This window comes from Aegilops tauschii, chromosome 1 (assembly GCF_002575655.3).
Source record: "Aegilops tauschii subsp. strangulata cultivar AL8/78 chromosome 1, Aet v6.0, whole genome shotgun sequence".
Classification (NCBI taxonomy): domain Eukaryota; kingdom Viridiplantae; phylum Streptophyta; class Magnoliopsida; order Poales; family Poaceae; genus Aegilops; species Aegilops tauschii.
This window is the reverse complement of record NC_053035.3, coordinates 214,027,670-214,044,273: the sequence shown is the minus strand read 5'-3', so window position 1 is coordinate 214,044,273 and position 16,604 is coordinate 214,027,670. Positions and strand designations below refer to the sequence as shown.

At 44.1% G+C, this 16,604-nt stretch overlaps 1 protein-coding gene across 1 annotated transcript; it reads right to left on the bottom strand.

The window, feature by feature from the left end:
* Window positions 1-8,317: 8,317 nt before the first annotated feature.
* On the bottom strand, window positions 8,318-12,941 carry LOC109759668 (protein NRT1/ PTR FAMILY 5.2). The gene is made up of 3 exons (XM_020318501.4): window positions 12,686-12,941; window positions 12,357-12,574; window positions 8,318-9,886 (listed from the first exon to the last, which is right to left on the bottom strand). Exons 1-3 carry the CDS (start codon window positions 12,792-12,794, stop codon window positions 8,432-8,434), a joined length of 1,782 nt encoding a protein of 593 aa, XP_020174090.1. The 5' UTR covers window positions 12,795-12,941; the 3' UTR covers window positions 8,318-8,431.
* Between the last annotated feature and the right edge of the window lie 3,663 nt (window positions 12,942-16,604).

Sequence of the window (16,604 nt, the reverse complement as noted above, 5' to 3'; positions counted from 1 at the left end):
ACGAGGTGTTTACATAAGCAGGGAAATATTACTGCTTATATTATATAGAACACAAGAAGGTTTAAACAAACCAATGGAAAGGAAAATGTGATCATCAGATTAAACAGAACAATGGGAAGGAAAATGTGTTTAAACACTATTTCAGGGGGTATATCCTTCCCAAGAACAAGCAGAGCATGATATCCATGACAGGATAGAAAGTAGAAAACCATTTAGGTAATGGGAGAGGAATTTCATGACATGACCCATACAACGGTGTATGGATAATTGATAAAGAAAATTTAGCATTGTGCTTCAAATGTTCTTATGGAAAATCGGAGTACCAGTGACATGCTTTGAGATAGCATTGATAATGTATTCAAGCAAAGGTCAGACTTTGGATACAGGAAGGATCCATCGGGAACAACTTGTAGAATAAGTCTTACAATTTCCTCATGGAAGAATGGATAACCTTGCTAAAAAGGAAACTATAACATTAGGTCCTCCGGCCAGGTGTGCTGGGCATGACATCACCTTACCGGGTCATAAGGAACATTGTTATTACCCTTGGAAATATATTCCAACCATCATATCTGACCGAGATTCAGATCTGGTCGGTGTTAGGATACCTCAGACTCAGGGTGCCTGAGAAGAAAAGGTGTAACACACATTGACGAGATGATAATGTAAGATTCTTGGAAATGAACTATGGAAGCGAGTTCCAAAACAAGAGTTCATCATTTAACCAAGGAGAGGACGAGGGGTGGCTGATGGACTCAGCGACAATTCCTCGAGATTTCCAAAAGGATGGATTTCCACAACTATGTGAATAAGGAGATATCATTTGTCAGATCAGATGACATAATGAGGTATGCTCGAGGAAAACATACACAATTAAACATTGGTTGAAAGGTGCACCCGAAATATGGGCTTAGGTAGCATGAACGATGTTATAATGGTGATTCGATAACCAATGGTCTAAGAATGAAACGTCGACCATTAACTTCAAAGCAATAGGGTTGCTAGAAGGAAAGAATCCAAACAACACCATTCACTTGTTGGAATCAACACCGGGACCAAGAAAGAAGGGTGATGGTGAGAAGTATCATTATGTATCAAGGATTCTTAAGACGTGGTGAAATTCTCACCACATTCTTGGCAAAAAGAGATGGTAATAGTCCAAGGTAAAACAGAACATGAGCTAGATAGCGAGGAGCTCAAGGTATAACACAAAACACGGACAAGTTTGTGTTGAATGGAAGGCAATAAAGGGGTCGATGATAAAACAAATCATCGAGGGCAAGGATGGTACTTGTCATTATGAATTTGATTGATATTCTGGAAGGAGTCAAAATGTTGATGATGATCACGACAAATTTTGTCGAGAGGATCCACGAAGAACCAATCGAACAACAACAACTGCATCAAGCAAAAGGAGTGTTGTAGCGAAAGATTATAGGAACCACGGATACGTCTCCAACTCGGAATCAAGCTTTCTTTTCGAGGTGAAACGATATGATGAGGAAGAGCGACGTACGATTAGCTCATTGTCAAAACTTATGCTCCGAGAAGAAGGATCGGGTAGCACAGTTAAGATTAGCACGATAATGATGTAGCCAATCAGGCTAGGAATGACTTGAAGGATTATTAAACTCGTAAGCAACAAAAATTACTTAGAGTTATTGAATCGGAGTGCGGACTCGATTCACTATTCGGTGTTCTCGGTTGACAAACAACCCAGAACCCATGAAGTGACAAAGACAAGGTAAGGTAGTACTTCATCAAAGTTTATAAGATGTAGTGCAATGGTAAGATATCCTCGAGATACCAGGGGTAATACTCAAAGGTAGATCATAATAGAGGTTGGGCAGGCGTATTGACCTGCAAAAGACAAGTGATTTAACTTGTCCAAGAAATGGTATTTAAAGGAGAACATGGTCGGAAACCACGATCATAAATGATCGAACCACGGATACAAGATGAACTTATAACAAGGAGGGTAATTATTTTTACGAGCAGCTTCCATGATAAGTTATACATCGTGTCCATGGGCATGAACGCAAGGTTCAAGGTCGACTCCCACTTCTTCAATGTATAACCTTCCATTCACTTCTCGGATTCGATGAAGTTGCATGGTAGAAAATTATCTGGTAAAATACCAGAAGAGTATGACCCGTGAAAACTTTCAAGTTCACACATATTAAGGAAGGCATAGGTTCAACCCATCAGGGCATCTTAGGAACATATACCACAAACTTCGGAGTAAATAATACAAGTTCGAAAGTAGAGCATGGTTCACAAAGCAGAGGATACAATTTACCAAAGGCATTATGTATCCGAGGAAAAGCTCACAAGCTTATTTAATATGAAGGACATTGTCGGATAAAATCCAATAAAGGTTTTGGTGGTCCTCAAGGGATCGGATGTGAGCATCGGTACTCAACCAGAAGAAGAAAGAAAGCAAGGCAATCGGAATATCAAAACAACTGACTAATTCAAAGCTCAAATGCAAAGGAATTATGAGTTCCAAATCAAGGGATCAGAAGCAATGTTCTGATTAGGGATGGATAAGTTGAATAGTCTTAGGGGTACAATCGATGGCAATTGGATTGGTTGAGAACCAGCTCATGTTCAAAATGACATCTGAGCCAGATAGATAATTTAAAAGGATCAACCGATGATTGCGTGCATTCGCACTCATGTCGAATCAACAGGGTCAAAATGACAGTGTCAAAGGAGACTAATGAATATTGCCAGATATATGGGAAGCATCCATAATGTAAGTAGACAAGTATTTGCAGAGCAATAAAGCTGCTAAGGATTTTCGGAGGATTGAATAGTATTTCAAAGACTTTTGTGAAACACCTGAATAACTGGGGATGAGCGGATACTCGGAAGTGCGAGAAATTATTCTTAGGGGTATTCAGGTGGCAAAAACTGTAAAGCAGTAAGCTCAAAGGATTCTTGGAACAACGGAGAGCGGTTCGAGGCATCTTGTAATAACAAGATCAACTAGGAAACATTGTATGAATGGCGAGTATACGTGGTTATCCATAGGAGCTTATCGATGAAAGGGAATTGCAAAAGCGATGAACACAAGTTCTCGGGTTATCAACGGAAAGTATCTTCAGGGTCTTCACGTGCAGCAGACGATCATCAGTAATAGGGGGCTCTTCGGGTGAAAGTGATAACGAGATCCTAATGTTAGATTTAGCAAAACTCACTTAACCCGAATAGAAGAGAGATCAGAGTCCCAGAGTATAGACAAGGAGTAAAAGATCCTAATACCACCCAATGGCGACGTGGGCCCGTAAGCCACACAGCCATGTCAGTAAAAGTTTAGCAATGACTAGACTCAACTTCGGCCAAGGAGTTGGAAAGGGGGATCCCTACAGGCAGTTGGCTCTGATACCAACTTGTGACGCCCCCGATTTGACCGTACACTAATCATGCACGCAAATGTGTACGATCAAGATCAGAGACTCACGGGAAGATATCACAACACAACTCTACAACATAAATAAGTCATACAAGCATCATAATGCAAGCCAGGGGCCTCGAGGGCTCGAATACAAGTGCTCGATCATAGACGAGTCAGCGGAAGCAACAATATCTGAGTACAGACATAAGTTAAACAAGTTTGCCTTAAGAAGGCTAGCACAAAAGTAGCAACGATCGAAAAGGCAAGGCCTCCTGCCTGGGACCTCCTAACTACTCCTCGAAGCCGAACTCCATGTAGAATCATCCTCGGGATCTCTAGCTCCTGGACTCCAGCATCTGGTTGCGACAATCCGGTATAGAAAGGGGAAAAGAGGGAGAAAAGCAACCGTGAGTACTCATCCAAAGTACTCGCAAGCAAGGAGCTACACTACATATGCATGGGTATATGTGTAAAGGGCCATATCAGTGGACTGAACTGCAGAATGCCAGAATAAGAGGGGGATAGCTAATCCTGTCGAAGACTACGCTTCTGGCCACCTCCATCTTGCAGCATGTAGAAGAGAGTAGATGATAAGTTCACCAAGTAGCATCGCATAGCATAATCCTACCCGGTGATCCCCTCCTCGTCGCCCTGTTAGAGAGCGATCACCGGGTTGTATCTGGCACTTGGAAGGGTGTGTTTTATTGAGTATCCGGTTCTAGTTGTCATAAGGTCAAGGTACAACTCCGGGTCGTCCTTTTACCGAGGGACACGGCTATTCGAATAGATAAACTTCCCTGCAGGGGTGCACCACATAACCCAACACGCTCGATCCCATTTGGCCGGACACACTTTTCTGGGTCATGCCCGGCCTCGGAAGATCAACACGTCGCAGCCCCACCTAGGCTCAACAGAGAGGTCAACACGCCGGTCTAAATCCTATGCGCGCAGGGGTCTGCGCCCATCGCCCATTGCACACCTGCACGTTGCGAGGGCGGCCGGAAGCAGACCTAGCCTAGCAGGCGTTCCTTTTTCCTGCTGCCCAATCAAATGAAAAGAAGCGAAGCAGCCCCCCCGGGGAGTTCCTATTTGTCGCGCAAACATTCGCACAGGGCGCCGGTCCTTCAGCTCTTGCGTGCGCCTAGCTAGCCACTTGACCTAATGACCGTTTCATGAATACAAAGCAGTGAGAAACGTTAAAGAACTAAACAACAACAACAGCAGATCCGAACATTTTTTAAAATTTTCAAAGACAAACATTCTTCTAAATCATGAAGTTTTATAAAATTTTGAAGATTTTTTCATAGACTGAATATATTTGAAGCTCACAACATTTGAAAAAGATAACATTTCTGAAACACTGGGTTTTTATTGGAAACCCCAAATAATTTTTGAAAATGCGAATATTTTTTTGTATGTGTATCACTTTTTGAAAACGGATTTTGTTTAATTCCCAAAAAATTAAAAAGGCAAACAATTTTCGAAAAAATGATCATTCTTTGAATATGTGATTTTTTAGACAGGAATATTGTTTGAAACTCTCAAACATAATTTGACAACGTGATTTTTTTAATATGTCCAGTTTTTAGAAAAATAAAACATTTTCGAAACTCCTGAAGGAAAATAAAAAATGCGAATTTTTTAATATGTTAACAATTTTTAAAAGGGAACACTTTTTACAATTCCGTGTTTTTTTAAACAGTGTATATTTTTTAACCACAGATTTATTGAAAATTCTGAATATTTTTTAAAAATAACAAAACGTGAGAAATGGAAAAGTAAACATAAAAAATGAAATAGAAAAACTGAAATAAGAAACAATTTTGCTACAGCACATCTACATGTGCCACAAGTATTGCACATCTAAGTCCTATGTCATTAATCTTATGTGAAGATTCGTGTGGGTATTTTATTTTCTCTTCTTTTTTATGCTTGATTGTGTCACTTAGATGTGCAATAATTAAAGCACATCTACATGTGCCCTAAACAAACCCAATAAGAAAATCGGTTTAGGAACCTTTTCCCCAAAACTGGCAAAAATTGGTTCAAAATTTTCTAGATCGTTACCAAAACCGGAACTGAAAGTTGTAGGTACATATACATGGGCTGGCCCAAAAATCGGTCGCTGGTATGTGCGATACGTCAACTTTTTGATGCAGTATGCGTCAAATAGGTTTTCTGGTCCCTTGGCTGACGTTGCGGTTCAATCAAAGTAAAAAAAAATACGGAGCAAGTCCCTTGACTGCACGGTTTGGAGGGCCAGCCCAAAAATTTATTTATTATAATTTTTATTACCACCTTAGATAAGTAGGAGAGTAAATAATTTTACGATCAACGAACCCAAAAAATCAGAGTCACGTCACATAGGCTTTAATAGACCTTTCCCTCACACACAAAGAAATCATTCTTGAAGCTAGAGTCAGCTTGAAGCCAAACGATATAAACTGCTCTACGGTAGAGCTGCAAGTCCTGGTGAAACTGCTCCAAAAATGAATTTGGTGAAGTGAGCTGATTTTGATGGAGACGAGCAATCCCAAACAAACCTTAAGACAACTTCTACCATTAGGAGAAAAACTTAAGACAACATCTATGTTGTTTATTGGATGTGAATCCAACGTTTTAGGGGGAAAACTGATTTTCCGCTAACTGAACCATAGATGCTCCCATATTCTCATGCTAAAAGTTACTCAATTTTGGCAACATATCAAGTCTGTGTTATTATAGGGGAATTGATCGTGGTACGTTTCACCTCCACCTCCCCCCTTCCTCCACGTCACACATTTTTTCCCCTTCGATTTGAAATCAAACTATAATTAATTATGTCGTCTCCATGTTAACAAATCAAATCATAATCTGCCAATCAGTACTTACCAGTCACAATCATGCTTCCAAGTTCCAACGCAAAACATGATGGTTCTCAAAAAACTGATATGCACTTACGAAATTTCATGATGGTTCTCAAAAAACATTCCACACTTGCCAATCAGCATGTTCGTGAAATTACCAATTTTAAATTAAAACAAATATGTTTATTCTTTTTATTTCCTTTTCATCATATGTAAGGGCTGCAAGAAAAAATATACCCATGGGTACGGGTACCCGCGGGTATCGTACCTGCATGGGTAGGGTATGGGCACACTTTTATATCCATTGGTAGTACCCATACCCTACCAGTTAAGTCATGGGTAGGTACGGGTATAGCCTTGTACCCGCGGGTATACCCATGCCCTGCCCGCTTATAAAAATAATGTAAAGTTGTTGTCAATTAATCATTAATTTGTCATGTGACTCATCTACTCCTATTGATTTATGAGTATGTTGTGATTTCTAAATTTTGATAGTAGTCTTGTACCCATCTACTTGTTATTGAGCTAAGATATTTGATTTTTTTGTCAAATGTGCTATGAATGAGTGTAAAATTGTGAACAACTTGTGTACTATTTGTTCTACCCGTTCGGTATCCAATGAGTACGGGTACCCGTCGGGGATGGGTATGGGTAAAGTTTTATACCCGTGGGTACGGGTATGGGTAGAATTTTGTATCCACTGACTATACGGGTATGGGTATGGTATTGCTCTACCCTGCCCATACCCTACTCATTGCCATCCTTAGGCACGATGAGACGGCCATACCATCGATTCAAGTAAGCTTTTTTTCCCACTTCCACGTTATCTAGTTGGTACTATAGTTTATAAATAATTGAATGATATCTGGATACGTCTGTTGTTTCTTTTCTAGATCTGAGTTATAGTTAGACTGTTCACGTGTAAAGTATTCTTGCACAGGGTGCAAGTTGTATCTACAATTTTTTTGTTAGTTTTACTGTAAATAATTTTTGGGTTTAGCAATTAGCATAGATCGAGGTGGGTTCCTTTCAACACAACTTTTTAAGCCATAATGTCATATTTGGGATGATAAACCTTCGTCAACAGAACTAAAGATTCAGGTTTAGTGCATCCTTTGCATGTAATTCAGTTTACTAAGATGAATTTTCATAGATATTTAGTCTTACATGTGTCACTTTGGAAACATTTTCCTGTATATTCAGAGTAGTATTTTCACGAACAACCTTATCACTGGTACTTTTCACCTTTATAACCGTTCACAACTTAATAAAACGATTTTTTGGTTTAGCAATTAGCATAGGTCAAGGTGACTTCCTTTCAACACAATTTTTTAAGCCATAATGTCATATTTGGGATGATAAACCTTCGACAACAGAACCAAGGGTTTAGGTTTAGTGCATCCTTTGCACGTAATTCAGATTACTAAGATAATTTTTCATAGATATTTAGTCTTACATGTGTCACTTTGGAAACGTTTTCCCGTAGGTTCAGAGTAGTATTTTCATGAACAACCTTATCACTGATACTTTTCAACTTTTTTTTGCGGAATGGTACTTTTCACCATGATAATCGTTCACAACTTAATACCTTTGAATCTCAGATCCTCTATTTAAATTTATATTATCATCGTCTTGATTGAAATAATATATTTTTTGGTGCTTTCTTATGTCGTGTCATGCCTTATCTAGATGAAATAATCCCCTTAAATTACATATTTTTTACCGTCTCGGTTAGCTTGAAACTAGCTCGAGATCGACTCGAGATCGTTACAAACTGAACACGAGTCATGTTTTACAGCTCGACCTTGAGCTTCACTCAGTTCAAGCTCGCTCGAATTTTAATATGAGTTGAGCTGAGCCAAGTCCAACTCGTCGAGCTCGACTCGTTTGCAATGTAATACAAAGCCTTTCAAATCAAGTTCTACCAAAATCTAGAATATGGTGGATGTAAGGTATATTATGGAACGATCAATGTTGAACCACTAAAATATGTTTGCTGCCGTTTCAACGTATGTTCGATTAGCTGTGTCTTTGTATTTATATGTTTAGTCTAGTCACAGACTCGCAGCCATTTGAGATACATGATGATTTCAGTAATGAGTATATATCGTTAACAGAACAGACCACTTCATCGACATTGTACTGTTCATTAGCTAATTATACAGGCCGAAACATACAGTTTTTTTCATGCCACTGGCGCTGGCTCTGAATTAAGCCTTACCGGGCCGCCCTGCACGTCGACATCAATCGTCTCCCTCGACTCCGATCGGTACTTGTACCTTACGCTCAGCGCAAGGAACACCGACAAGTTCACCGCGGCGAGCACGGTGAGGAGCGCGTAGTAGTAGTCGAGCCGCGAGGCGTTGAGATTGTTGGTCACCCACGGGTTCCCCCTCTTCGCAGTAACACGCCCGACCAGGGAGAGGATGGCGCTGCTGAGCACGTTGCCGGCGCCATAGCCTATGAGGGACATCGCCGTGCCAAGGCTCTTCATGCTCTCCGGCGCCTGGTCATAGAAGAACTCCACCTGCCCCACTACCAGGAGCGCGTCGGCGGCGCCCAAGAGCACGAACTGCGGCAGCAGCACGAAGATGGTCAGGGGAAGCACGCCGGCGGCATCAGGTCCATGGCCCCTTGCGAAGCTCAGCCTCCGGTTCTCTATCCCTGCCGTGATCACCATGGTCACCACCTGGAGCAGCATCCCGACCCCGATCCGCTGCAGCAGCGTGATCCCCCTCGGGTTCTTGGTGCGCCTCCGGACGGCGGGCACGAAGACGCGGTCGTAGAGCGCGACGCAGATGAGCATGGTAAGTGTGATGAACGCGCCGAGGCTCGCCGGGGGCACCAGGAACGCGCCCAGGCGCCGGTCCAGCGTCGCGCCCTGCTTGACGTAGAGCGTGTTCGCCTGCGCGACGAGCGTGCACGGGACGACCAGGGTGAATAGCAGCGGCACAAGCTTAGCGATCTGCTTCGTCTCCTCCACCTGCGTCATCGTGCACAGAGTCCACGGGGGAAGCCGGGGCGGCGCCAGCCCGCCGTCGGCGTCCCCGGGATTAACCTTGACCGCCGCCTTGTTGAGGAACCGCATGGAGTCGGTGGCGTCCATGCGGAACCTCCTCCTGCTCGTGTAGTGCTCCAGCTCTAGCTCGTGGAGCTCCTTGGCGTCGTCGGGCAGCGCCATGCCGCGCTTCCACACGGCCGCCGCGATCACCCTTCCCATGCTCGTGAACGGACTGCCCTGTGGCGCCTTGTGGCGGTACAGCGGCGTGCCAGCGAGGAAGATGGCGACGGAGGCCAGTAGGCCGAGCGTGGGGATGCCGTAGCCGACCGTCCAGCTGACGTTGTCCTGGAGGTAGACGAGGACGGTGCTGGAGAAGAGGATGCCCAGGAAGATGGTGAACATCCACCAGTTGAAGAAGGAGAGCTTGTGCAGCTTCTCCGCCGGGTCGAAGTCGTCGAACTGGTCGGCGCCGATGGTGGAGATGTTGGGCTTGGTGCCGCCGTGGCCCAGCGCGATGGTGTACAGCCCGCCGAAGTAGACGCCCAGCTGCAGCGCCGAGGCGCGCGGGCAGCTGGCGCCGTCGCACGCCGGCGGTTTCAGTGCCGGCACGGTGACTGACAGCGTCAGCAGGATCATGCCCTGCGTTCGGTTCAGCAATTCAGCCACGTCAAAGCAGATACAGTATAAATTTTGACAACACATGCATGGTGCAGCAATTCTTCAGGAGATTTCGATTTTTCTGATAAATTTGACAGTAGACTGACAATACTCGAATAGGGACATATGCTACGTGACACTATGAGCTTGGGATTGTCGTTAGACGTGCCATCTGAATTTGCGTATGTTTGTATTTTTTATGTTTTGAGCGGGGGCATATTGTTTGTACTCCCAAAATAATGGTCTAAACGCTTTTATATTTCTTTACAGAGGGAGTATGTAATATTTGCTACTGGAAGCATATGGCTTCTGATTTTTAACTGCAGGACGGTGAAATAAAAAGATAAAATATATGTGATACCCTTGGTGCATTCCATTTTCGGTATCGAAACACTCCCTGCTAAAACAAATACTCCCTCCGTTCACTATTCTAAGATGGTTTGAATATTTTAATACAAACTACATACTGATTAAAATAAGTGAACAAACACGTTAAAATGCATCTATACACATCCGATTCAAAAAAATATCAACACATCTTATAATAGTAAACGGAGGGAGTACTTCTTACGTATGTTTTACTAAAAATTTGCACAGTCATGTATTATCTATAACTTTTTTCAAGGGTTCACTAGCTATCTGCACCTTTTTCTTAGTTGTCTTTGTCTTTGTGGCATGGTTAGCTAAAACGTCTTATAAAAGTTCACGGAGGGCATATATTTGAAAAGGGAAGGACAACCACCCAATGTGAATACGGCTCCAAAATATTCTTATGGCAACTAGACGGTATATATTATAGGAATGGCATTTGTGCTTCTACAACCAGGGTTAAAGCCAAATCAAAAGGGGAGCAACGCATTAACGTCGAATAGTTTCATCAACCTGGATCTATACACATAGAAAAATTACCAAAATATACACTTTAATGTCTATTTAAAATGTACTACTCCGTCCGTTCACTATTATAAGATGTTTTGTATATTTTAATATGGACTATATATGGACTGAAATAAATGAATAACGACACTAAAACGTGTCTAGATACATTCAATTTAGAAAAAAAGTCAAAACATCTTATAGTAGTGAACGGAGAGAGTACTACTAAATTAACACAGTCAATTTTTTGAACTCTGATCAGTCATACACTTTTTTGACATGTGCAAATGTGGTGCTCACTTTTTTTGACATCAATGTGATGCTCAGTTTGGTCATACAAAGTACTTTCATCTCATTATTCTCGTACAATATTTTATACAACCTCCGTTCGGAAATAAGTGACTTGTTCTAGTTTAAATCTCAAATTTAACATCGTTTTAGTTTAATTTTGAAATTTAAACTAAAATAAGTCATTTATATCCTAACAGAGGCAGTAGTAGAATTTCACTACCTGCTAAAATTAAAATGAAATAGATGGACCAACAGCCACACTCATCCAGATCTACCATTTCGTTATTTTTCTTCTTTATGCAGTAAATACCGCCTCTTGGTTAAAAGGGTGACAGTCAGTCACCCCCCCAAAAAAGAAAAAGGGTAACATGGAGGCCACTGCACCCGAATTGAAAAAATATTTTTAAAAAGTCAAAAGGACTCAACACTTTCTGATTTTTTTGTAACAAACATAACCTAGCATATTACTCGTGCAGAAAGTTTTGCAGAAGAATGACTCTTGTGGTATCCTCAACAAAATGATATCACAAGTCCAAAAGATATGAACAGTAACTTTTATATAGTACTACGTATTGATTTTGTTTTTCCCCTCTAGAGTACCACCTTTCAAAACTTTCACGCGAGTATTACACTAAGTCATACTCTCTCAGTCCCAAAATCTAAAACGTTTATTGTCGGATGAAGGAAATATTTGTTATAAAAAGTTTCAAATTTTTTGGACTCTTTTTTATATTTTTAAACTTTTTTTCCAATTCGGGTGCAATGTGACGCGAGACCCATTGGCTATTTCCGTATCAGCTGGCTTTGAATGTCGCACCAAGAATCCAACAATTCTACTACTCCCTCATTTCTAAATATAAGTCGTTTTTAGATATTTTAATACATACTACATACAAATGTATATACACATATTTTAGAGTATAGATTCATTTATTTTGCTTCGTATGTTGTCCGTATTGAATATATTTAGAAACGGGGGAGTATTAATGCCCATATGTCATGTCCAAAAGATAGATCCTTGTTAGTTATTGAACCCGGGTCCTGCGGTCAAGTACGAGAGGACCCATTGCTGTTGCTTCATGTTGACGCCATTTTGTTTCGTCAGATCTATTAGACCCGTAGTTTGGATGGGTCTCAAGTTTCAACTTTCCTCGATTGTTTTTGTTGCTACGCGAAAGAGGGTCAGACGTACGGCTGCGTCACCCAAGAAAACTGCAATGGCTATCTCGGAAGATTGGAACAGGCGAGGATGAAGACTGAAATGTAGTACGTGTGCGTAGAATACCATGAGGTAGATGGCGGAGCCGGCGACGAAGGTCCAGTAGCGGCCCAGGTAGGCGTCGGCGACGACGGCCCCGATGAGGGGCGTGAGGAAGACGGTGCCCGACCAGTTGGTGACGTTGTTGGACGCTTCCACCGTCCCCTGGTGCAGCCTGTTGGTCATGTACATCACCAGGTTGGACGCGATCCCGTAGTACGCCATCCTCTCGAACAGCTCGTACACTGCACAAACAACGCCGCCGCCGCCGACGACGGCGACGGCATGAACGCAACAAGTAAGCCGGTGAAAAGAACGTATACTATGTAGACAAGAATCTGTTGCCGCGCGCGTACCGACGATGAAGGCGCAGGCGGTCCAGCCGCCGCGTTTGGAGCGGAGGACGGGATTGCCGCGGAGGTCGACGGATCCGTCCTGCGCGTACGCCCCCTCGCCGTTCTCCATGGCCTGCTGCTGCTGCTATCTCTCTGTGTGCTGGGTTTAGCCACAGCGCTTGTCTGGCGAGCCAATTCAATGGCTGCTGCTGCCGCCTGCCGCAATGGGTTCCCCTGACGAGCTACTTATCATGGATGGCCGCATTGATTTGTGTACGTAGGGGCCGTTTCTTTCCGGCTCCCTCCCTTTACTCATCCACTCCCTTCTGACCAGTGTCGCTTAATTACGATTATACCCTCCAGACGAGTTTTTTCCCATGAAAGAGCCTTGACGACGAGTCGCACTAGACCGACCCAGATATGCCCTGGCTGAAGAGTGAATAGTGGTGGCAATTCACATTAAAAGAAACGAAGAGTGGTGGCAATACTGTGGACTGAGGGCAACTACAGATACGATGCAACGTCGCCCAACGCTCAAACATTATAAGTGGCCAAATGGAATTTAAGGAAAGAAGGGGCATGTCTGGTGGCCGGAATCGATCGGGGCGGCCAAATCGAGCGCTCCTATTGTCCATGGGGACCACGCACGGAGTCAACGGGTCGCCGGCCGGCCGTCGAAACTTTTGTTCCTTGATGATCGATCCGACGTTTCCCACCAATCCGCAGAGCTCGTTCCTGGGGCGCATGGATGGATGGTGCGTAGGAATAAAACGGCATCGTGCATTGTTTCTCTATCTAACCCGCCCAACCGGCATCGGTTTATTCTGCTTTTTCTACACTACTCCTGCTCGGATGGATAATGCACTATTGATGGGATGATGGCAATTGAACAGCTAACAGTGTTTGTTGCGGCGACAACAGGAATCAGGTGCTACAGCCCACGGCGCATTATGGATGGTGACTTTGGGCTGGGGCACGTCGCACGTGGACGTGGGATTTGGGATTTGGGGAGGCCACCGCCGACACGTACGGCTCATATCCACCACCCCGGTGCGCTCATGGTCCTTCTGCGGGAACATGTGTAAGCTGTATGTACCCCACAGCTTTGAGGCTTCTTTGTTAAACTTTGCGTGCCTTTTCTTTTTGGGCTGGGAGTTTTTTCTATAAACAAAGGCAAAACAGTTGCCTCATCTATTAATCAAGCAGAAAAGAATTACTGAGTTAATTAACAAAAAATCGGGTAAAAACCATTAGAAATGTATCACATGTGGACTACTCGCAAAGTCTGAAACCCGATGACCGCACAGTCAACCTCACAAACATCCCTGGCACACAACAAACGTAGCCAAAACCGCAGCACTCCAAGAGCAGCCCATCACCACCGCCGCGCCAAGACGCAACGTCAGATCGAAGCCACTCCAACAGCTTGGACTCCACAAGTCTCTCGTCGGTGCCAGCAACACCTCCAACGAGCAGGAGCACAGACTGGGAGACCATTATTCCTAATAACACCATCGGCAGCTGCTCCACCATGACATCGACGGAGGAAACATGAAAAACCTAGAAACCCTAGGACTAAGCACACCCGAACGAGAAACCAAGGCTCCCCCCTTGCGATGCCAAGACGGCGATCGGAGGGGAAGGGAAGCGGCGGAAACTCTGGCGAACTTCCTGGATCTGGGAACTGCCACCTTCTTGGTATTGCCCTGGATAGTTTTCCTGTCAAGAGGCACACAATAGCCTTACCTGACCTAGGGATAGCCGCCTCCAAGATGGAGAGCAAGTCGCTAAGCTCTTTCACGAAGAGAGCTAGGTCCAATGGACCCACCTCATCAACCTCATTGTACACACACACTGACGGTGTCCTGGATTAGAGGGTGCCAACCTAGTTGGCCCATGTTCCTCGGATTGGGCCGATGGGCCCTCATTCATTCTCAAGAAGGACTCCGGAGGCTGTACGCAGGAGGCGCGATCAAGACTACATTCACTGAAGACTTGCTGTATACTCCAAGATTTCTCCTGCCACCTTGTGCCTAGATACCAACCTTGTAACCCTAGATACCCTACCAGGCGGGTATATAAGTCATAGGGTTTGGCCCGTAGAGGGGACATCAATGTAATATCATTCACCTAGCCCAGAGTTAGACCACATCTTACGATCTCGAGATAGATCAACTCCGTACTCGATACATCTATGTCAATATAAACAAGAGTAGGACATAGGGTTTTACCTCCATCAAGAGGGCACGAACCTGCGTAAAACATCGTCTCTCTGTTCCCGTTACCATCTGTCCGAGATCTACAGCTCGGGACCCCCTACCCCGAGGTCTACCAGTTTTGACACCGACACTGGTGCTTTCATAGAGAGTTCCGCCGTGAGATCAATAGAAGGATCGATGGCTCATATGCACGTCAACTGCGGCAACGGCACGCAAGCATTTATGCCCTGACCAACTTTTTGTGTTCCGCAAGATGATCTTCTGCGCCGACTCGACCGGCCATCTGGCCTCCATCAAGAACTACGCCTCGGGTCAGATCATGACCTTCGGAGGCCTAGAGTACACCACGGATCCCCGCAACAAACTCGTCTTGTCAGGCTGGAAGCCCGACCTGATTGAGGATCTGTCCGGCACTAGAGGCTCGACTCCAGAACCGACCTCCTTCGGGGACGTCAGGCCAGGCGCCTTGGCATCATCGGAGAACCCTGACATGATGACCTCGGGCGATCTCCCCTCAACCCCCGGTCCGTACTTAGATCTGGCCACTATCACTACTAGGGAAAAGCCTAGCAGTAGCGCGGGTCTAAGGGCTATACGGCGGTACAGCTAACGTTTAGCAGTAGCGTGTTTTGACATGCGCTACTGCTATACCTACTTAGCAGTAGCGCTTTCCATACCAGCGCTACTGCTAAGTGCTTTAGCAGTAGCGTTTTCCTGTTCAGTGCAAAAGAGCGCTACTACTATATTTTCTCATATCTTTTCTTGCTACGTATTTGCGATGTTTTTGTACAGGTTTAATACAATATTCTAATCATATCATAAACATGCAATATGCTCATCATATCATACACATAATAGTCTCATCATATCATCCAACACAAATCCTGTCGTCACATCATAATCACGATATAGCTATACAAGTTACATGACATTTCTCATCATACATAATGTAGTACTTCTTGAGGCATCGGTTCGTATCCCTCTCTCACACTAGCATGAACCTAAACTAACTACTAGCTGTCGCTCGGAAACCGGTACACCTGGGCCTGACACTCCGGCCACTTGTCGTATACTCCTGGCGTAGCACTTCTTCGCCATTGATGATCTATGCACCTGCATCGTCACATGAGTCGATAATATGCAACATATATAGTTGAGCAACAGAAAGGGACAGACTTGGCAAAAATAGAAGCAACATATCATAAGCATAAATAACAAAGTTCATCATACCCAAAATGCCCTAACTAGAGTGATCTTCGCTAGTTGAGGAGGACGGTTTAATTACATCACAAATAAAGTTTCGTCGTGCATAACTCAAAGTTTTGTCATAGAGAAAGTATGGACTAAACGGACACATTGTCATATATCGTCAATCACTCCAACATGTGGTGCCATCCATCCAAGTCAGGGAGATAGTCCCCGAGCGCGGTGCAAGGCTTCAGGTCGAGACGCTGAGCGGCTACGCGTGTTCGGACGTCTTCCCGCGACATTTGCCCTTCTTTGTAGAACATCCCTGTTTTTTCGAGGACCTCCTTCATGATGATTTGGGCAAGTTTACATTGGATGTGATAGAACTCAGCTCGGAGTCGATGATCCGGGATATCTCCTAGGTTCTTTGCCCATTGCAGAATATGGGCATCGTCGGATCTAGGTGACATGCGAAGGTTCTGCTAATCCCGTCTGTACTCCAGCATGTGGTGGAGGACATAGAATCCATCACT

Bases quoted from the DNA above. Each gene is read 5' to 3' on its own strand.
- LOC109759668 (XM_020318501.4), bottom strand. From the start codon at position 12,794: ATGGAGAACGGCGAGGGGGCGTACGCGCAGGACGGATCCGTCGACCTC. The intron at 12,575-12,685 runs GTACGCGCGCGG...TTGTTTGTGCAG, and splicing joins CGCCTGCGCCTTCATCGTCG to TGTACGAGCTGTTCGAGAGG. The intron at 9,887-12,356 runs GTATTCTACGCA...AACCGAACGCAG, and splicing joins GCTCCGCCATCTACCTCATG to GGCATGATCCTGCTGACGCT.